Below are 22592 nucleotides of genomic sequence, written 5' to 3'. Positions count from 1 at the left end.
CTATTTGTTAGCTGCCTGTAGATTGGTGTGGGTCTTTTTTCGCCTGATTAAGATTCATTCAAGCAAACTATCTGCAGACAACACAGCATTTTCCCTTGTTTTGGTTTGACAACATCAGGAATCCATCCTAATAGTACAGTACAGCTTACAAGAGCTAGTAGAGACCGGCTTGTGAAGCTCAGGTTTCGTGTCTTTGTGTACTGCATTTATCTTGTTATCAATGCTACTCCCTCCGTTTCTAAATATATGATGTTTTGGTAGTTCAAATAACGGAGGGAGTATAATTCATACTGCCTCTCCTCTATATATTTTTCTAACAAAAACAAAACCGAAAGAAGAAGTATGTTCTTAACAAAGGAAATGGAAAATAGGACGCTTCTCTGTACTTGGAATAATGGAAACAACAGGTCTTACCAAAGTAGGGAAGTGGATTATAGCAAGCCAGTACAGCGGTTTGACTTGTTGACCACCGTTTGAGATTCATCCTTGTATGTCTTTTTCATTTGTTTTTTGTTACATTTTTATTCATTTTCTTTTGACTTGTTGACCATGTTCACTAGTTATAATTCTGAAGTAATGAGCAAAGTATATACTGGCGCCTCCCATCGAGGTGGACATCGTGCCCATTTTCTTAGGGATATCATCAAGATTTTGTTTCTCCCTATGCATACAACGACATCTTTTGCGGGAGTGTCGTTTTTATCGTCGTGACAGGGGGGACTCTTAGCCTTTCAGCAACCTATAAGAGTAAAAGGATAATAGTGCAAGCAATCACGCTATCATTTCCCCCACTTGCTGCCTCCTCGAGCTCTAGCACCCAGATCCCATCTCGCCTTCTTCCTCCTTAACGAATCCAAGCTTCCCTCCCTAGCCATAGCCGACACCCTCAAAGGGCACTGGGGGCTCCATCATGACGAAGGCCACCATCGAGGAGCTGCGTATCATGGGGTATATCCCCGCCAACGTTGTCGCCCGCGTCCCCAACACCAACAAGCAGATGCCCGCCCCCAACCCAGGGAAACGGGTAGTTTTCGTTCCCCACTTCATCAGAGGTCTAGGGTTCCCGCTGCTCCCGTTCGTGCGCGGGGTAATGTTCTACTACGGGCTCGACTTCCACCACATGGCCCCGAACTCCATCCTCCACCTCGCCTCCTTCATCACGGTCTGCGAGGCCTTCCTCCTCATCAAGCCGCACTTCGGCCTATGGCTGAAGATCTTTGGTGTCAAGCCGAAGTCCAGCGGCTCCGATCTGGCGAAGTGTGAAGGGGCCATGGTTAGCAAGAACCAGAAGGCCGACTGGTTCAAGGGCACCTTCATCGAGACGATCAAAGAATGGCAGCACGAGTGGTTTCACACCACTGAGCCACTCGCCGCCGGCCAGACAGAGGTCCCGCCTTTTTTGGCCGGGCCCTCGAAGAAACTCAGATCGTGGAAGGAGAAGGGCATTGCCTAGGGGAACCCAAAAGAGGTGGACGCGTTGATCAAGAGGATCAAATGGTGGTCTAGCAAGAAGAACCTCCAGCTAGCCGACGTGGTTAACGTCATGCTTAACCGCCGTATCTCTCCACTCCAACTCCGGGCCGCCCCGATGTGGGAGCATAAACCCGAGGAAGCAGAGCCCGTCCTCAACTTCTTCTGCTCCACCTTGGCCGGCATGTGGACGCGGCTCTTCAAGCTGTCAAGGGACAAGATCTGTAAGGAAGGGGAGGACCTAGGCCTCGAGGTTGGCTACGATGCCCCACCGGTAAGTATTTGACATACAGTTTTTGCACCTCCATATTTCTCTGAGCTCCAAAGACCTCGGTTAACTGACCCCTCTTTTACATAAGTGGCTCGCCAGGGCAGAGCAAATGTTGTTCCCGACACCGCTGCCGGAGGAGGATAGGACTCCCCTGCTAGGGGCCCTCCTAGTCGGGGAGCCGCATGTAGTGGCCCCCAAAGGGTCCAACCTCCCGAAGGGCAGGGCGGGTCTCCGGAATCGGGAGACTTCGGTCACCCAGCCCGAGGAGACCCACGCCTCCTCCACCCACGAGGACAAGGTAGAGGCAGACGAAGAAGAGAACCCTCCCACATAGGGGAAGAGGGCAGCATCGGAGGGCATCGAGGCCGAGAAGCCGCCCCATGGCCACAATAGTTTGAAGAAGACCTCGGCCGGGGCCACCAGCAAGTCCACCATGTTGGAGAAGATCATACTCTGTGACGAGTTAGAAGATGATCCCCTTGCAATGGGGAGGAAGAAACGGGCACCCCGGAGGTACGCCACTGTTCTTAGGCTTGCCTTATATTGACCCCTATTAGCAGGATCTAGACTCACATGAGCACCTTCATAAAATCCGCCAAAGGTGCAGCTTAGCGACTCCTCGAGAAGGGTTACCGCTAGCCAGTGGGACGCCAGATCCCGCCACTCCCACCCTAGCTCAAGCAGGGCTGGGGGAAGCACACCCCCCCCCCCCCGGCCCCCCTAAGTTGACACGGCAGGGGCCGAAGAGTCGGTCTCCATGACCAAGGTTGAGTCCTCGCCCCACAAGGCCAAGGGGGCGGGGCCCCTGAGGTCATCCAGGAAGGGATGGGCCAATCAGTGGCCCAGCCGAAGTCTACTCAGGCTCCACCACCGCAGCTGGAGTCCCTCGCGCCCAGCACTCAGGTGGTGGGGTCTATGGTTTTACCACCCCCACCTCCCGCCAAAGGGCAGGTTAGCGTGGGGTGGACTAAAGAAATGGAGGCAGCCTTGATGGGTTCCTCCCTCAAGGAAGAGCACCACGCTTTGACTAGCACGGCGCTGCAGTGATTCCGGTCCACGGAGGCCGGAATGCGCGAGGCCATCAAGGGCCTCATCACAAGCTTCGAGGTAATCTTCTGCCTTTATGCGAAAAATAGTTTATCTACTTAGAGTCACTTTACAAATCCTTGTAGTTGTCCGAAGACATACTATACATGGCGTTTAGACAGCATAGTTAGTGAGTAGACCCCGAGCCCAAGGCTGGTTTTGAAAAACTGGCGTTGGGGTCGAAGAATAGTGGGTAGCCCCCAGGACTCCGCCGAAGTTTCAATAAAGTGATTTATGGGACTCATTATGGAGTGATTTTCATGCAGGTTTCGACCTCGGCTCTGAGCTTTGCCTCCGAGGAGATTGTAGAGATGAACCGGAAGCTTGAGAGGCCCGAGAAGGACCTTGACCTGATGAACAAGCGGGTTGAGCGGTCTCAAGGTAAGCAACCAATGCAATTCACCCTCAAGTGCATATGTAAGAGGGGAGGATGTGTTTGGAGTAGTGTCTAATGCCGAACTATTTAAATGACAGCCACTATGGCCGAGCTTGTGAAGGCTCGGCAGGAGGCCAAGCAGCAGAAGGTTGCGGCCGCCAAGGCGGCGAAGGACCTGGCCGCCGAAAAGGTAGCCAGAGGAAGGGACCAGGAACGGGTCCTGGAGGCCGAGGAGGACCTGAAGGGCATGTATCTCGAGCGCGACTCCCTTCGGGAGAAGGAGAATAAGGCGGCCCAGGAGCTGCAAAAACTGCGCCTGACTCACGCCGAGCTACAGACCCAGGTCCGGGCCAACCGCGAGATTCTCCAACAAGTGGAGAAGATAGCCGCGGGTAAGCCATATTTACTTCAATGTGTGTTTCGCAGCAAGGGTTCGTCTTGCTCATCCAGCTGTGGCGAACCGCAGAGGTCTTCGCCGATCTCCCGAAGAGTGCGACGGACGCCGGCCTGCACTTCGGCCAGTAGGAGGGCCATGAGATGGAGAACATCCGGTTATTTAATATGGAATCGATGAATTCAAAAAAGTTGTTAAACATCCGGTTAACTCGGATGTATATTTATATTTTAACTATTGTTGTACTAGGGATACTTTAATGTTATTTACGAATGAATTGTGCCATTTTCTATAATTATTTTGAGTGTTGCAGATTTAGAAGAAAAATTGATACGGATGTTTAGTGAACAGGGTTGGATGACCGGCTCCCATATCCGTGTCCATGGACTAGTACCGTACGGACCATTTATTACTTCATTTATTTTAGGGGAAAGGCTAGAGATGCTCTTACTCTAGTATTATTATTTTCTCTTTCCCACTTCCATGTTATATTGCTTTAACAAAGGGCCGAGGACCGATTATGCTTTTCCATTCCACCGAAGAACAAGACAGAAGACTACTCTTCCGTCCTTACATACATACATACAGTGGAATGATAATGATGGTCCGTATGGCGCGGAGCCGCGGACGCACAGAGCAAGGGAATGGAATGGATCGGGGGTTGACTCCAAGTCGCCTACGCGTGCGCAATGTATCATGTACACACATAGTGTGGCGCAGGCGCTTGCGACCCGGTCAGTCACCATACGAAATTGCGAGCCGGGTCTAGTATCTACTCCCGTACACACACCGCTAGCTGCTTGCTACCCCATTCGCTTCCACAACCCAGCAGCTGCTTGCTTGCTTCCCAACCATGGCGGCTATGAGCAGGTGATGATGAGACCCAAGTGAGTGAACCACGGCAACCCCCTCCATCGATCCGAGAATCTTGGCCGGTCTGTGCGCGCAGCAGTTAATTTGAGGCTTGCAGGTGTTAAGGTCAGCTGATGAACATAATCCTCTTCTTGTGATATCATAACTTCTTCTTCTTCTTCTTCTTCTTCTTCTTCTTCCTTGACAAGGAATTTTAATGTTGTATGTTGAAATTTTGCCCTCAGAATTGATCACATCGGAACACAACCAACACGCGCCAGAAAAACTTGATAGCCAAAGGCCTTCTTTTCTTCTCTTTGTCCAAACCTACTAGGGACTCCTAAGCTTTGCTAACTAGTACTCTCGGCATACACACCACGTACAAGTCCAATCCGGACTCAGCTAACATTTTGCTACTCCAACTCAAGATTATTTCTAACAATCTCTTTCTAATCTTGACACTGCGTCTTCCGTGCTTCTCCGATCTTGATTCGCTGTAGATCATCCCTAATCGACTCATGTCCTCGCACCATGATAAGTCAAATTGATAGGCTTCATTGAAACACAGTGAAATTGATAGTTGCACCACCCCAGTGACGTCATACCCCGCCCCGAGGTGCTAGTAGGTCGCCACGCCGAGGCAAGCGCGGGCTCAACTCATAAATCTTGCTCTGATATCAATTATTGCAACTTGCCCATAGGATTAATCACATCGAAACACAGTGTAACACGGGCACGAAAAACATTATAGCCAAAGGCACGTGTTGTGCCTTCTTTTCTTCTCTTTATTTATTTTCCTCTTTTTGACGGTGATACAATCTCAACGACTATATATATCTTACTACATCCTACTACCGGGTGTAGTTACATTCATGTCTCATATACTATCATGTGGTAGTATATATATTGAAAATACATCCTACTACCGGGTGTAGTTACACCCATGTCTCATATACTACCATGTGGTAGTATATATACTACTTTACAATTTTTAGTATGTTCATATACTATATCAAAAATATCCCAGAGCGAGTTGTGTGAAAATATTTCATGTGAGCCCATGTTCTTTTCATATTTATGAGATACGTACATATTTGTACGTAAAAATGAGTATGCTCAAAATATAATACATACTACCTAAAAATAATATATATATATATATACTATCTAAACACGGAAATCCCTTTGGAGCTCGGCCTCCAGTGAGGCCTCCAAATTCAAATTTGAAATTTCATTGAAATTTATATTTTTACATTTCAAAAAATTCTGGAAGAAAAATACAGATATACATGAAGGAATAACACACATGTGTGTAAATTTTCAGTTCATATTGAAATGAGGGCTGTGCAAAAAAGACAAATCTTGGGATGTTTAACACATGATACTATTCATCCTTCCAGACCACGAATTTGTCTTTTTTGTACAGGTCGCAACTCAAGGTATTTCATCATGAATTTTTACACACACATGTGGGTTACATCCTTACATACACGCATATTTTTTTCAGAATTTTTTGAACCATAAAAGTTTGAATATGAATTTTTCAAAAATAAAGGCCTCCATGGAGCTCGGCCTCCAAAATGCCTCTCTCATCTAAACATTCTTACATACTACGTACTATGCATACATATACTCCGCTATGATAGATACTATCTAAAACATACAAAACAAAAATGGGAGTAACTACACCGTCCTAGTATTGCACCTAGACCATATACTACTTGGACAAGAATAACACGTGTCGAAACCTACAAGTCCAGACCGGACTCCTAAGCTTTGCTAACTAGTACTCTCGTCATACACACCACGTACAAGTCCAAGCCGGACTCAAGCTACTCCAACTCAAGATTATTTCTAACAGTGTAGCCAGCTAGTCCCATCGATCCTGTTCGTTTATATTAAGTGTATATTCATATGCTTAACTCTTTTTTTCCTTTTTTCAATAAAAGAAAATTTTACCTCTGTACTCATAGTTTTATTTAAAAATATCACATTCTTCAGGGGCCTTAGAAAATCATGAAAGACCATCGGGAACAGCTTCTTGATCAACAGAATTGGGATGAAGTGACTTTTATCAATGACTATTCCTCGCTCATGGGCTACCTATACATGGCCATCAAGGGTTTGGGTTTCCTGGTGCTTACTTGGACCACCGTCGTACTTCTCGGTGGCTTCGTCTCAATGCTTCATAGCAAGGATTTTTGGTGTTTGACATTCATCACCCTTGTGCAGACAGCTGGGTCAGTATCTTTTTTCACATTTTAACACACACACACACACACACACAACAGACATACATATACATATATATCTGACTAAAAGATTTACTGTAGGATCTTCGATGTTGTTTTGAATGAAAAACTAAGATACATCGTAGATGCACTCATTGCACTGTTTGGAGTTGAATTTACGTGCATGTTGGGAGATTCAGATCCTCTGCTGGTCAATTCTACACGCTTTGTGTTTGCATGTATATTTCTATTTGTGCAAATATTGGTGTTGACCGTAGTATTGTGCCCTCTGGCAATTATCTATGTTTTTGGGATATTGATGTCTGGAGGAATTTCATTGTGGCGTCTGATCAAGCATGATTACTCCAATCCAGAAGCGAGGGGGGTAGCACCAAACCTACCACGAGCACTGGACACCTTGTACTACCTTGCTGTACTCCAAGGTGTGCTCTTCTGCTATAGGTTCATCTTGCGTCTCCCGCAGAATACGCTGGTTAAGAAAGTTGTCAGAGATGAATATAAATGTACTAACTCAGAAGTTCAAGTAGTTTCCAAGTACTTGTATGAAACAAGGAGGGGATGTGAAAAGGACCCTTCATTTGCGAAAGGAAGGAACCTCATCACGGTTGCTGTTGACAAGATCGGTTCCAATTCACCTATTGACTGCATTTCCGGGGTGAAGATGTTGTACACATCCATATGCATTGGGGAGAGGAAACTGGAGTGTCTCATACAGGACAGTGATGACTACTGTAAACAACGGGACATCGTCAGTGGGCAACACATGGTGATGAAACATTTGATCTTGTCTACACCATCCTCGAGACATGTACTACCGAAACTGCTGGAGACGCTGGGTTTAAGAGGCATACATGACAGGGAGGCAAGGTACCAGGCCGCGATGATAGTTGAGCGTCTCGCATTTAACATCAATTTGGAGGACTTTGCCCCTGGGATTCAACACATATCTTCCTTAATCACGCCACTGCAAGAATACACTAGAGCTGAGCCATATCAGAGAGAATATGAGAAACATTTGTTGTTGAACCCTTCACTAGCCAGTGGTGATGATGCCACTGGTGAACTTGGGAAGGCATACAAGGCGTTGTTGCTGCAAGGCATGTGTATCCTCCAAAATCTTGCAGCTAATGGAAAGAACTGTAGAGTCATTAGCGAAACCCCAGATTTGGTCTCCAAGATCATGGCACCTCTGACTTTTGACCTACTCCACCACACCACCGAAGATCATGGTGCATGGTCTGACGTAGTGGAGGGATCAGTCAAAGTGTTGGGTCAATTAACTAGTGCTTCAGGAGAAACTGGGACCAAACTTCGTCGTGAAATCTCTAGCAATGAAGGAGCAATCAGTACTCTGAGGAGGATTCTTAGCTGTAATAAATGTAATGAAGAGCTACAGCAAAGAGCCATTTGGGTTCTCACAAATCTGTACACGGATACTACTGAAAGCAATGGACCAAAAGATTTTATTCTTCCAAAGAAAGGAAGCAGCTCCTCTGTCAGGGACGATTTTGTTAGGATGTTGGTGGACATCTTCATGAGCATTAACAAGTGTAGCTCCTCTGTCAGAGAATACGCTGGGGAAGTACTGTCGGAGATATGTTTCCATGGCAGAAGTAGTGATGCCAAAATAGTCATACCAGCAACTGGGCATGCTAATAATCTCACCGGTGTACTTTTACGAGACAAAAACAAGACATGTAAACAAGCAGCAGCTGAAATCCTCAACCATCTATTTACTCATTACATCAAGGATGATGAATACCTTGGAGGACTTAAAAAAGCAATCCTCGAGGTCACTATTCCTTGTCAAATAGTTCAAGCTTCTTTTTAATAATTATTACGAATAAAATTTTATGACCTGCTTTGGACTAATTAACAATTTTAATTCATTGTGGTCGCAGGTGATTGGAGAAATACTTTGTCGTGGAGATGAAACACATAATGAAAAAATCGAGCTGGCCAAACCAGAAACCGACAAAGAAGGCCTACTTTATTATGGTCTGGGCAAAGGAATTAGCTCTTCTACCTCCTCTGGTCCTCAAAACAATGAGAAAAATGTATGTAGTCTTCATTTTTCTTATTATCTTCAACACCCTTGAGTTATGACCAAACTGATTAAGACTGTTTATTCATTGTCATTGCAGGTGAATGGCGAAATACTTCTTTGTGGATATAACACACGTAATGGAAACCATGCTTCTGACAAACCAGAAAGTGACATAGAAAGCCTACTTGATAATGGCCAGGGAAAGAGAATTATCTCTTCTTCCTCCTCTCATCTACAAAACGATGAGAAAAGAGTAACTACTCCTTGTCAAATATTACTTAACCTTAATTTTATTAACTATTACTGGTATACTTGACTTAGGTTCTCCTTCAAACCAATTAAGATATTTAATTTATTATTGTTGTAGGTGCTTGGAAAAATATTTAGTTCTAGAGGAAAAACACATAAACAAGAAGACGCCGAAGATGGGTCCGCCAAACAAAAAGTTGGTATAGAAGGACAATGTGATGGCACAAAAGAAATCAATGAGCAGGACAAGATGGAAGAGAGATTCCAGGCAGTCATAAAATCAAATATGTCAGCGAACTTGCTATCATCCTTGTTATCCCTTTGTGGGATGGTCTATGACATGATGCCGAAAAGCGATTTGGCTCCTCTGTTGGATGCATCTAGCTTTATTAACAAACTCAAGGAGGTGGTAGTGAAAAAATGTGACCCACCCCAAGTCAGCAACCTGTTATTGTGTAAGGCTATAAGTAAGATGGTTATATCACTGATGGCACACCCCTGCAGCATGCTCATCAAACCAGGGGACCTTGAGGGCTTGATAGAGGCACTCTCTGATGCTTCCAAGAACATGCTCGATCTTGACCACTCCATGGTTTTCCACTGTGCCAGCAGATCCTTTGCAATCACACCGTCGAAGGTTGACAGGTATACCCACGTAGCCACGCCTTCAAAGCTTGACAGGTGTACCCTTGCGTCCCTCGTGAAAAAATTGCATGATATGAAGTTATAAGAGGCAGCCAATGTTGGTATATTTGTGGAACAAATACAATTAATTACTCTGTTATTCGCGTGGTATGCAGCCTTGATGCCTCTAGATATGTTGTTGGCTGATGATTTTCTATATTTAAGTCAAGTCCTACCACCGTTCTATTTGCCCGATTTGATATTGTCTATACATACAGCAGCCAGCATAAAGCCACATTCCCGGATTGGTTCCGACCATGTCCCCCTCCTCCTCTCCACTGAGGATGACTGACTACCCATCCCCCCACGATTCTGCTTTGTGCTATTCTGGCTCAATTAGCATTGATTTGTTGAGGCGGTCGGTGAGCGGTGGGCGGGGGGCCGTGCAGCGCCCCACAGCTCGCTCTCCGCCGTAGATTCCTGGCAGTTTTGCACGAAGCTTGCCTGCCAGTTTATGAAGGGGTGGGGCTCCAATCTAGGTCGAGACCTTCGAGAGCGCAAGAAGGCTCTCTTGTCATCTATTCAGGGCCTCGACGCCCGGGCCAATTCTTCGGGTATTTCGCCCAATGAACGAATGCTACGGTATGAGCTTGAGGACCAGTTGTCGATCATCTACACCGATGAGGAGGCATACTAGCGTCAGCGCGGCACCTAGCGTTGGGTGCTCCGGGGCGATGCTAACACTGCCTATTTCCAGACGATTGTCAATGGGAGGAGACGCTGCAACACCATCCCCCTCCTTTGGGACGGTGACACCCTCCTCCAACGGCCATCGGATATTCGCACACACGTTGATGGCTTCTATAAAGCCCTCTTCTCCCCCGCCCCTCGGGGTGGGCATCCTTGGCCCCTGACACATGGACGGGATGCCTACGTGTCTCGGCCAATAACCTATATGACTTCCAAGTTGCCAACAACGCCACAGAAGGCTACCTCTTCTACTCGATGAAGGATGATTCATTATTCTCACGGTTCATTATTGGCGTGACCGGACAGATGAAGGAGCTAATATCGGTGGATTCCAAACAACAGTGGATCTTGGTCTTGGCCCAGCCACTGCCACCGTGCGACGTGTATGCGCTTTGTGGGGCATATGACAGCTGCACCAACCCGTCAATGCCAGTGACGCGTACTGCAACTGTTTCAAGGGGTTCAACCAGAAGGTTTCAGAGTGACTGGAGGATTACAGTGGTGGGTGCAAGGAGAAATGGACCATTGTTCTGCCAGACCAACTCGAGCTCCGCACACACTCACTCTGATAAGTTATGTGTCATGAAAGCAGGGCTGGGCTGGCAAAACCGAGGCCCTGTGCGAAACTAAAAAATGGGGCCCTATCTCACAAAAAAAAATGAACTAACGAGCAATTATAATGTATATATCTCGCAGAAAAAATTATAATGCTTGTCTTACATAACAATTGGACATATAAAAACCCATAACTATCCAACTCCCGGTTGCTATTTATTTGAACATCCTCGGTCTTTTAGTATTCTTTGAAATGAAATCTTCAATGATATCCTCGTAATCCATCTTCTCCGACACTTCACTTTCAAGTGCTATTGTGGCCAAATCATTGAATCTTTGTTGTGTCACAGTAGTACGCATATAGGATTCAAATCTGTATTATTGAAACATAAGATAAAGAAGATGAATAAAATAAAATTGAAGTTATATAAAGTAGCATATATCAATTGGAGATCACTCGTCAATTTTTAGCAATTGGATGAACCGTTTAATTCACCTAATTTTGGGTCCTGTGATCTTGAACTGAGGAGGTAAGAACCAATCTCTAATGAAGTAACGATCCCTGCCAATGATTAATTACAAAAGTAGGAATTACGAGTAGGAACCAAAGTTAATCGAAAAGAAGGACTTGCTAAGCACCTCGAGGCTAGAGTTGGTCACTAATCAGTCCGACGAGACGACATCGACGGGTCTGAAATTTGAGAGAGGAGGCGAGGTCGCGAGGAAGTCAACGGCGGCGGCGGCCTGCCGCCCCTGAATCCGAATTCCGATGATCCTATCGATCTAACGATCATAGCAGGGTTTCCTTTCCTCAGGATCCCAACCCTGCAGCGACTGAGTAGAATTTTTTTTGTTTTGAGATTTAGCGATCGAGTAGGAGGAGTAGAGGAGTATGATCCCTGATCCCCGTTTCAGCGCTCGTCACTCGATGGCCTTGTCGCCTCGAGGTTGAGATCCTCTGCAGTACTGTACGGTGTAGTACAGCGGATGACATGTGGGGCCGGGTGCCACATGGCAGTGCCTGTACTGCACTATACAGTACTGCAGAGGATCCTAACCCGTCGCCTCGAGCCCTTGACTCCAGCCCACTCTAGCGCTCTGCGGCCCAGGAATGCTTCAGTTTTCTTTCATACTAAGCCTATATAAAAACGTTGTGGCCCTAGAATTTTGGACCCTGTAAGGGCCGCACTTTTTGTACCACTTTGGGCCCGGCCCTGCATGAAAGATGTGAGGCTACCTAATAATGCTCGGGGTCGGGGTGCAATGGTCAAAAGCTCTCAAGAATGTCAGGTGGCTTGTCTGAATAATTGCTCTTGCACTGCTTACGCTTACAATCACGTCGGGTGCGTCGTTTGGCATGGGAACCTGATTAACCTCCAAGAACGGGAACTGGAGGAGGCACACTCCTGCTCAGGCTTGCAGCATCCGAGCTGCCAGATCAACAAAGGAGGAAAACAAGGATCACTGGTCCAGTTGTTGGTGGAGTTGCTGCAGTTTTGATAATTCTTGCGATTATGTTGTTCTTCCTATTTCAGACGTGCCGCCGAGACAAAACTCTTCGGATATCCGAGAATGCTGGGGCTGCACCGACTGAATTCAGGTATAATGATCTGTTGGATGATATTCAAAGCATTGATTCACTTCTTCTCGATCTGTCAACACTAAGAGCGGCGACAAATGACTTTGGCGAAGGAAATATGCTTGGTAAAGGAGGTTTTGGGATGGTTCATAAGGTACAAACCATGCCATATATACTATTTATCAACTCTATTTATTTACCAATGAGTATGCATCTTCTCTTGCACAGGGAGTCCTCCCTGACGGTAAACAAATAGCAGTAAAAAGACTATGTCAGAGTTCCAGACAAGGAATAGGGGAACTAAAAAGCGAACATGTCCTGGTCTCTAAGCTTCGCCACAGGAATCTTGGGAGCCTCATTGGTGTTTGTTTGGAAGAACAAGAGAAAATACTTGTGTATGAATTTATGCCCAACAGAAGCCTTGACACCATTCTTTTCGGTACAGCCTTTTCACTGTTAATTAATTATAATTTCTCAAAAGGAATTTTTTTTACCATAGCCGAGCTGAGAGTAGTGCAAGTGCCGCGAAACTTTCACTGCAATGCTGATACTTATTGTTTGAATGGCAGATTCTGAGAAACACAAAGACCTAGATTTGGGAAGGAGATTCAAGATTATCAGTGGGGTTGCTAGGGGACTGCAGTATCTCCATGAAGATTCTCAACTGAAGATAGTTCACCGTGACCTGAAAGCGAGCAATATTCTATTGGACCTCGATTACAACCCTAAGATTTCTGACTTTGGCTTAGCGAAGGTATTTGGAGGGGATCAATCAGAAGATGTCACTAGGCACATCGCTGGGACATAGTAAGCACAGTCAGCATTAGTATTGCAATAAAGTAGAACATACATATATTAACAGTTATGTTGTTGCAGCGGATACATGTCTCCTGAATATGCCATGCATGGTCAATATTCGGCAAAGTCGGACGCATTCAGCTTCGGTGTTTTGGTTTTGGAGATCATCATGGGAAGAAGAAACAATGGCTCCTGCAACTCCGAGCAACATATGTCTATCTTGTAAACCTTGTAAGCACTACTTAAGCACCAATGCTAGTAAACTTTGCGCGTGCCACTGAATCCCTATCATAATAACTGAACAATTTACCAATCTACTGCAGGTAAGCACTGGACAATGGGAAATGTCATTGAGTTGATCGATCCATCCCTTAGCGACCATCCTTCTCACGTTGACCAGGTGCTGAAGTGCATCCAAATCGGGTTGATGTGCATGCAGAACAGACCTGAAGATAGGCCTACGATGTCGTCGGTGAATGTCATGCTTAGCAGCCAGAGTGCTCGCCTCCCTTCTGTTTCCATGCCAGCCTTCTATGAGGGATTGAGTGGACGCGGTGATAATAATTCAGAAGCGGCGTCCTCAAATGGAATGACCATCACAAAGCTCGAGCCAAGATGAACCCTGAAGCAGTTGCAGAGCCGGTTTTCACTTTACTGTCTTTTTAGATACTAGTTTGATGAAAAGTCTTATGTGCCTCCAAGGTTATCTTGGGTGTCAATTTTGCTGTCAAGTGGCATTATGGGTTGTTGCTGGAAAAAATGTTGGCTCATACTAATACATGTATCAATAGTGAATTCAACAGCCTTTCCATTTTGGCGATCTTCGAAAGTTAGATTTGATTCTGTAAAATTTCACTTGCGATATAGACAAGGGTTTTCTATGATGCACGATTTAAGAGAGATCCAATTACCGGATCCAAATTTTATTTGAATTAAAACAACATTGAGACGCTAGCTTGACAGAATGCTCAAGACCAAAGACTGAGAACAAAGACCCTTTTATAGAGCACAAGAGCAGAGCAAGGCAATAATGGAGGAGTGGTGCTGGTCATGGAGAGTATAGTATAGAGAGTCTCACGAACTTACAGTGTTTGACAGAGCAGTGGGACGGGTCGGCTGTTCTATACGTAAGAAGAGCACAAGTATTTTGGACGCTGTTCATGTTCATGGCCTGCCTGCCTGCATGCATGCATGCATAGTACCGACAGAGATGACTGATGCCCGCTTTCACGAGCTGATTACACTGTACTTGTGTATGCGTGTCGCGACCACTAGGTCCGTAGGTCATGATACTAGTAATAATATTTAGTTTTCTGAAAAAAAAATATGGTTATGTTAGCTTTTTTTTAGGTATATTCATTCATTTGCTATGCCTTCTCATTTACAGGTGGGGCCAGGGTGTCATCAAGAGAGAGAGGTAAGGGAGAGTTGCCGGGAAGCTAATGGCCGTTGGATGGAGGGGATCTGACGACTGCCTTAAAACGCGGTTCAGGGTTTTGGTGGGCTGTGGGCCGCCTCGGCTAGAGCTGCTGCTGCTGCAGTGCTTCTTGGGTTGGGCCTTTAGGCTAGTTAGGTTAGGATTCTCTTTATTATTTCTATTTTCTTTTCTTTTATGTTTTATTCTCCATTCTGAATTTGAATTTGAATCAAAGATCAAACATACTCAAAATTCATTTAGGAGAAAATACAGAGGTCCAACAGAATATTTGGGACTCCTGAAACTTATATTTCAGGCAAATTTAAATAAGTGAATTGTCTCCCTATTTGGGATATTAATTTATTCCCTAAATACATTTAGGGTTCAATTTAATTCCGAATTTTTTTATTTAGGCTCTCAATAAAGAATTGGATTTATGGAAATTATTTTCCAACCCTACATCAATTGGAAGTCACACCCAAATTTTTAGATTTATTTTATCATTATAAATAATCCCTGATAGACAATTTAGGGTTCTAAGTAATTCCAAAATTATTTTTGAGCCTCATAACAGTAAAATCAACCAACTCCTAGTCAAAACAAGCTAAGATCAAGCAATCATAATAGATTAAGTAATTAAAACTATTTAAATTATTTATGTTCCAAAATTGGCAAAAAAAATTGGATGCGACATCATTGGAATTGAGCATACGAAAGGTTTAAATTGATGTGTAAAAAAGTAGAATTAATTACTTTTTTACTTTCTGATGATTACAAAGCATGACATATTGTCAACGTATGACTAAATCAAACTTATAGGACAAATGTTCTAACAGTCCAATTTTGCACTAGAAGATTCTACACAAATGCTACCTAATAATACACTAGAAACCATATTAAAATATTAATTAGATTATATTCTTAGATCTCTGGATCATGATATTAAATATATATATATATATATATATATATATATATATATATATATATATGAACCCACACAAACATACAAATATATGTAATTTAAAAAATGTAAAGTTTATTAAAAATGAACTTTTTCCAAAAAAAATTATTTGTAGAACCAATTTTTTAAAGATATACATTACAATTGTATAATAATGAATATTATAATTAATATTTGGCTGAATTAGTATATGGTTAACTGTTGAAACTGAATAAAAATACTCATTAAGATTGTATTGTAATAATAAAATGTTTAAATAAGTACAAAAGTTTGGTATATAAAATTGTTAATGTAATTCGTTCTAAATTCAAAATTTAATTTGATCGACGCTGGTCAACATATTTATTTAAGTAGACCAATTTAGTAATCTTTATTGCAATAGTTTATCTTAAGTATAAACGGGTTACAATGATCGCGCACATTAATTGGTTTTAAAAAAATTCACCGGTGAGGTGGGACTAAGAATCAACTATCTTGTAACAATGTAAGATGATTTTAGAAAATTAAACCTTATGAGTGAAACATAAAGCAATATGCGTAAAGTTAAATGACAGAAACTAAAAAATTGAAAATTATGATTATATGAAGTTACGCATTAGCCTCTTGAATGTCCTGATAAGAATTAAGTAAGCTAAACATTACAATGATATTTTTAAGCAAGATCAGTCAATTATGATTTTAGAAAATTAAGTAATTATTTGTCTAATACTATTATAAAAAAAATTATTCAAAAGAAAAAACTCAATTACTTACAACTAGAAAAAATAGCTTTATTTCATAATTTTGCATTGATGTATTTTTCATTTTGTTTTAAAATTATGTGTCAACTAAGTAAGTTAAACATTACAACGATATTTTTAATGAACATCAACCAACTATGATTTTAAAAAATTAAATTAACTGTTTGTCTAATACTATTGTAAGAAAAGTTTGTCCAAAAGAAAAACTCAAATAATTACAAGTAGACAAAAATAGCTTTATTTTATATTTTTGCGGTGATCTATTTGTCATTTTGTTTTGGAATTATGTGTCTAATTTACATCTTGTTTAGAAAAAAAAAATAGGGAAGAAACATTTTAGTGTGCATTGGATTCTTTTATTGATCAGTTTTCATTAGAGGACGACATATGATTCTAAGAGGGTTATCGGTGATGGCCCATGGACTTGCCCGTCTAGTGAAGTAGCGATAATGTCTCTCTCTCTCTCTCTAATATTGTGTTTAACTCTTTCTAAAAGATCCCACCTGAATTCAATAGTCCTCTTCAAAAGGAATCAGTACAGGAAGTATCAAGCATGGATTGATCATCACGAGAAAGCCGAGCATAAAAATTCTGAATAATAATTTCTCTCGAGAGCTCATGATTGGGGTATGAATATAACATTGACTTAAACCTCCCCCAAGCTAGAGCGATACTTTCTCCTTCACGAGGCCAAAAATTATATATGTAATTCCGATCACGATGAACTAGATGCATAGGATAAATTTTTTGGTGAAATTCCAATTTCAGTCGATTCCAATTCCAAGATCCAATATCATCGCATGGCCTATACCATGCTAGTGCTTTTCCCTTCAAAGATAAAGGGAAAACCTTCTTCTTCGCTTCATCTCCGGGTAAACCTGCAAGCTTAAATAATTCACAAATTTCATCCACATATACCAAGTGCATATCAGGATGTTCGGTTCCATCTCCTGCATAACGATTAGCTAGCAGTTGTTCTATCATACCCAAAGGAATTTCATAACCAATATTTTCAGTAGGTGCAATAGGTTGGGCGGTAACTAATTGTGGTTCCGATCGAGGTGAAGATACCCCGAACAAACCCCTCAAAGTCCATACTAACAAGTGACAATAAATTTTAGCACGTAGTAATAATTTTTCCTTACCAAGTTCCACTTACCAAGAGCGCTTCACTCCCCGGCAACGGCGCCAGAAAAGAGCCTTGATGACCCACAAGTATAGGGGATCAATCATAGTCCTTTCTATAAGTAAGAGTGTCGAACCCAACAAGGAGCAGAAGGAAATGACAAGTAGTTTTCAGTAAGGTATTCTCTGCAAGCACTAAAATTATAAGTAACGAGTAGTTTGGTAGCAAGATAATTTGTAACGAGCAAGTAACGGTAACGGTAACAAAAGTGCAGCAAGGTAGCCCAATCCTTTCGAGTCAAAGGACAGGCCAAAACAGTCTCTTATGATAAGCAGATCATTCTTGAGGGTACAAGGGAATTTCATCTAGTCACTTTCATCATGTTGGTTTGATTTGTGTTTGCTACTTTGATAATTTGATATGTTGGTGGACCGGTGCTTAGGTGTTGTTCTGACTTGAACAAACCTCCTACTTATGATTAACCCCCTCGCAGGCATCCGCAACTATGAGAAAAGTATTAGGAATAACTTTAACCATAGCATTAAACTTTTGGATCCAAATCAGTCCCTTATGAAGTAGTGCATAAACTAGGGTTTAAGCTTCTGTCACTCTCGCAACCCATCATCTAATAACTACTCCACAATGCATTCTCTCATACCCTAATAAGGTGAAGTTCCATGTAGTCGACGTTCACATGACACCACTAAGGGAATCACAACATACATACCATCTAAATATCGAACACATATGAAGTTCACATGATTACTTGCAACAAGATTTCTCCCGTGGCCTCAAGAACAAAGTAACTACTCACAATGATAATCATGCTCAAGATCAGAGGGGTATTAAATGGCATAATGGATCTGAACATATAATCTTCCACCAAATAAACCATACAGTAATCAACTACAAGATGTAATCCACACTATTAGTCACCCACAAGCACCAATCTAAGGTTCCGGTACAAAGACTGAGCACAAGAGATAAATTAGGGTTTGAGAGGAGATGGTGTTGTTGAATATTTTGATGGAGATTGCCCTCCCCAAGATGGGAGAGTAGTTGGTGATGATGATGACGGTGATTTCCTCCTCCGGGAGGGAAGTTCCCCCGGCGGGATCGCTCTGCCGGAGGGCAAAAGTGCTCCTGCCCAAGTTCTGCCTCGAGACGGCGGCACTTCGTCCCGAAAGTCTTCCCTTTTTTTTCTAGGTCAAAATGACTTATATACCAGAAGAGGGGCACTGGAGGTGGGCCGGGGAGGGCACAACCCAACAGGGCGCGCCTGGGCTCCCTAGCGCGCCCAGATGGGTTGTGCCCACCTGGTGGGCCCCCTTTGTTAGTTATTTGCTCCAACAATTCTTATATATTCTATAATAATTCCTCGTGAAGTTTTAGCTCATTTGGAGATGTGTAGAATAGATGGCCTGGCGTAGTTTTTTCAGGTCCAGGATTCCAGCTGCCGGTATTCTCCCTCTTTGTGTGAACCTTTCATATTATGAGGGAAAAGGCATTAGAATTACTCCAAAAAGAATTATTATGCATAAACAATATAAAGAATGATAGGGAAACATGATGCAAAATGGACGTATCACCTCTCGGAAACAGAAAACGTGTTTTCTGTTTTTTACGAGAGGCATGGTTTTGCTTCTGCGAGAGGCATGATTGTGCTGTCGCGAGAAGCATGGCCGTGCCTCCTCGAAAACGAAAAAACATGTTTTATCTTCTTCTTTTTTCTTCTGCGAGAGGCACGGTTGTGATTTCGTGAGAGGCACGGGCGTGCCTCTTTCGAAAAGGGAAAAAACCCGTGCTCCCGGTTCATTTCTTCGTCTAGTTTTTTCTTGAAAAAATACGTCGAAACCTATCAATATGGGATCTAGTTTTGAAGATCTCGACGCGAGGAATCCAATGGTGAAAACGGTTTGAGATTTGGACACACGGTTTAAGAGATAAAACGTTTTGAATAAACGGATCTATGAAAAAAGAGAAAACTCCCAGGTTACGACAAGTGGCGCACATGCAGCGCGTCACTTGTCGTAACCTGAAAAGGTGGGAGTGATCTTTGCAATGAGTACTCCTCAATTAGTGATTTCGATTATTTCCTCTCTGTGATATAGCTTGAGCCAACACAAATGGAGGAACCATAGGCGGAACCTCAAAAATGTTGGAATTCAAGAGGCATCTGGTCGATGGGAGGCTAGGAGTCCTCAACATAGGACGGCGGGAACTGGCTCTCGGACAGCGCGACGGCCTGACTAAACTCTTGCATGGTCATGTCCTACAAACGTAAGCTTCATCAACACCACAACCACTACACATGGATAGTAGAAACTACCAGTAAAATATGGACAGATCAAACTAGCAGTAACACATGCGCACATGGATGATCTAGTTGAAGACAACACTACCAAATCCATCAATGCATACCACAGCTCAACACAACAGAACACAACACTAATCATGGACACATGGATGTTCTTGTTCAACACCTGCACACTAGCATAGCACACATCTAAGCATACTACCAATCCATCCATGACAACTAGCTATCAATGCTTGCCGACATGAAAACAACCCCTAGTATGCTTCAAATCCATCACAACTGGCTACTACTACATCACAGTTAAACAGATTGGAAGATCTAACCCTACCACATCGACAAATCTAAGTAGAACTAGTAAGGAGAAGGGGGTGATTGAACTTACAAACGCCATCGGAAGAGCCGCAGGGGAGGTGCCTGGCATGTTGGAGAAGAGGAGCAGTCGATCCGATGCCGTAGTCAACCGGTCGCCGGAGTAGTTGCGCCGCTTACCTCGTCGTGGAAGTGGATCCGCGCCGGAGGGAAAGCTCGAGAGGGGGGAAATGGTGGCGGGAGTTTTGCCGCGTTGGTCACCTGACTATATAGGGTGACCGAATCGGCGGGGCGGTGACTCGAATTCGTCCCGTCGCTTTTTCGGAGACGCGCCGTCGGTCCCGCCATCTCCTTGCCCGCTCGAAACTGACGATTCAGGCGTTCATAGTGGGTCTGGCTGAGCACTGCTTAAGGTTCATGCGGGTCAAGATTTAGATTCGTGTCAGGCAACCAAACAGGCCGAAAACTGCCCGTGCGGGCCTAACTGGGCCTAATACGAGCAACCAAAGGCATGCTAAGTGGAAAAAAAATATGTGCTTTTTATCTCCGTGGGCCAGCCATTCCAGTCGAGCTCTTTGGCGCCAGAGTATTTCCTCTCTGATATAGCTCTAGCTACCAGGCGATCTGCAATTATCTCTTTTCTTTCTTTCTTTTTTTGAGACAAAATTATTTCTTTTCTTAGGGAAGCAAAAAAAAAATCTAGAGTGAAACATGAGGTGCAGCCCCACACTGTTTCTGCTAAGGAGATAAGCCAAAAAATAATAATGGAGTTGGACGGTATCATGCAGCACGTGCGTGTCGTTGGAAGCGAACTCTCATCTGCTTTGGCGCGTGATGGAAAGATGGAGCTAACTACGTACCAAACCAAGCCCAGCCATGGATTCTTCTCATCTACTAGTAGTAGTATAAGTAACCCATCCCATTCCATCCACGAACTCCAGCCAACTCAAGTGAGCATACCATCGGAGGAAGAAGAAGATGGCGCGCGTGGAGGCGCTGAGCATGAGCGGCGCCACGGCGATCCCGGCGGAGTACGTGCGGCCGCAGGAGGAGCGCCAGGGCCTGGGCGACGCCTACGACGAGGCGGCGGCCAGCTGGTCCGCGGCGGGCACCCCGCGGATCCCCGTCGTCGACGTGGCCGCCTTCGACGCCGCGGACCCGGGCTCGCCCTCCAGCCTCGCCGTCGTCGACGCCGTGCGCGCCGCCGCGGAGAGCTGGGGCGTCATGCACGTGGCCGGCCACGGCATCCCGGAAGACCTCATCGATGCACTGCGCGGCGCCGGCACGGGGTTCTTCCGCATGCCGATCGAGGACAAGGAGGCCTACGCCAACGACCCGGCGGCCGGGAGGCTCGAAGGGTACGGCAGCCGGCTCGCGGGCTCGGCCGGCGAGGACGGGAAGAGGGAGTGGGAGGACTACCTGTTCCACATGCTCCACCCCGACGCCCGCGCCGACCACGCGCTCTGGCCGGCGCACCCGCCCGAGTACGTGCCCGTCACCAAGGCCTTCGGGGAGCACGTCAGCGCGCTCTCCTCCCGGCTCCTCGCCATCCTCTCGCTCGGGCTCGGCGTCCCGTCGGACACCCTCGAGCGCCGCCTCCGCCTCACCTCCGGCGAGGCCCAGGTGGAGGACGACCTGCTGCTGAAGCTGAAGATCAACTACTACCCGCGGTGCCCGCAGCCGGAGCTGGCGGTGGGCGTGGAGGCGCACACCGACGTCTCCGCGCTCTCCTTCATCCTCACCAACGGCGTGCCGGGCCTGCAGGTGCTCCTCCCCGGCGACGGCCAGACCTGGGTCACCGCGCGCGACGAGCCGGGCACGCTCGTCGTCCACGTCGGCGACGCGCTGGAGATCCTCAGCAACGGGCGCTACACCAGCGTGCTCCACCGCGGGCTCGTCAACCGCCAGGCCGTGCGCGTCTCCTGGGTCGTCTTCGCCGAGCCGCCGCCCGACTCCGTGCTGCTGCGCCCGCTGCCGGAGCTCCTTGCGGACGGCGCCGAGACGCCGCGCTTCGAGCCGCGCACCTTCAGGCAGCACCTCGAGCGCAAGGTCCTCAAGAAGACGAATGATCAAGAGGAGGAGGAGGTTGTTAAGAAGCCGCCCGTTGTCGCTCAAGAGGAGGAGAAGGAGGTTGTTAAGAAGCCGCCGGCCGCCGGCGAGGAGGAGGAGAAGGGGGAGGCCACGGAGCCGCTGGTCGCCGGCGAGGAGGAGCACAAGGTGGTGAAGAAGGAGCAGAGTGAGCAGGAGGAGGCCAAGATGGCGCCGGTGGCAGCCAACCTAGTGGAAGTTAATTAATGAACTCATCCTACAATAATTACCATAATGAGTGATATTACTCACATGGGGTAATTGTACGAATAAGTGTGCTTGCTATTGAGAGGTGATCAGAAAAAATATATATTAATTTTGCGCTTTA

At 45.1% G+C, this 22592-nt stretch overlaps 2 protein-coding genes and 1 pseudogene across 2 annotated transcripts; all 3 read left to right on the top strand.

Moving 5' to 3' along the window:
* The first annotated feature begins 4262 nt into the window (after positions 1-4262).
* LOC109756762 (uncharacterized) lies at positions 4263-9806 on the top strand. Its single transcript, XM_020315596.4, has 6 exons — positions 4263-4575; positions 6451-6689; positions 6783-8493; positions 8603-8758; positions 8846-9001; positions 9116-9806. The coding sequence occupies exons 2-6, from the start codon at positions 6466-6468 to the stop codon at positions 9725-9727; spliced, it is 2859 nt and encodes a 952-aa protein (XP_020171185.1). The 5' UTR covers positions 4263-4575; positions 6451-6465; the 3' UTR covers positions 9728-9806.
* Positions 9807-9938: 132 nt separating this feature from the next.
* LOC109756569 (cysteine-rich receptor-like protein kinase 6) lies at positions 9939-13922 on the top strand (annotated as a pseudogene).
* A 7086-nt stretch (positions 13923-21008) lies between these two features.
* LOC109756683 (leucoanthocyanidin dioxygenase 1) lies at positions 21009-22592 on the top strand. Its single transcript, XM_020315529.4, has one exon. It carries the CDS (start codon positions 21155-21157, stop codon positions 22469-22471), a length of 1317 nt encoding a protein of 438 aa, XP_020171118.1. The 5' UTR covers positions 21009-21154; the 3' UTR covers positions 22472-22592.

Source organism: Aegilops tauschii, chromosome 6, assembly GCF_002575655.3.
Source record: "Aegilops tauschii subsp. strangulata cultivar AL8/78 chromosome 6, Aet v6.0, whole genome shotgun sequence".
NCBI classification, from domain to species: Eukaryota; Viridiplantae; Streptophyta; class Magnoliopsida; order Poales; family Poaceae; genus Aegilops; species Aegilops tauschii.
Note: the sequence above shows the minus strand (reverse complement) of the source record. Positions and strands in the feature narration are given on the sequence as shown.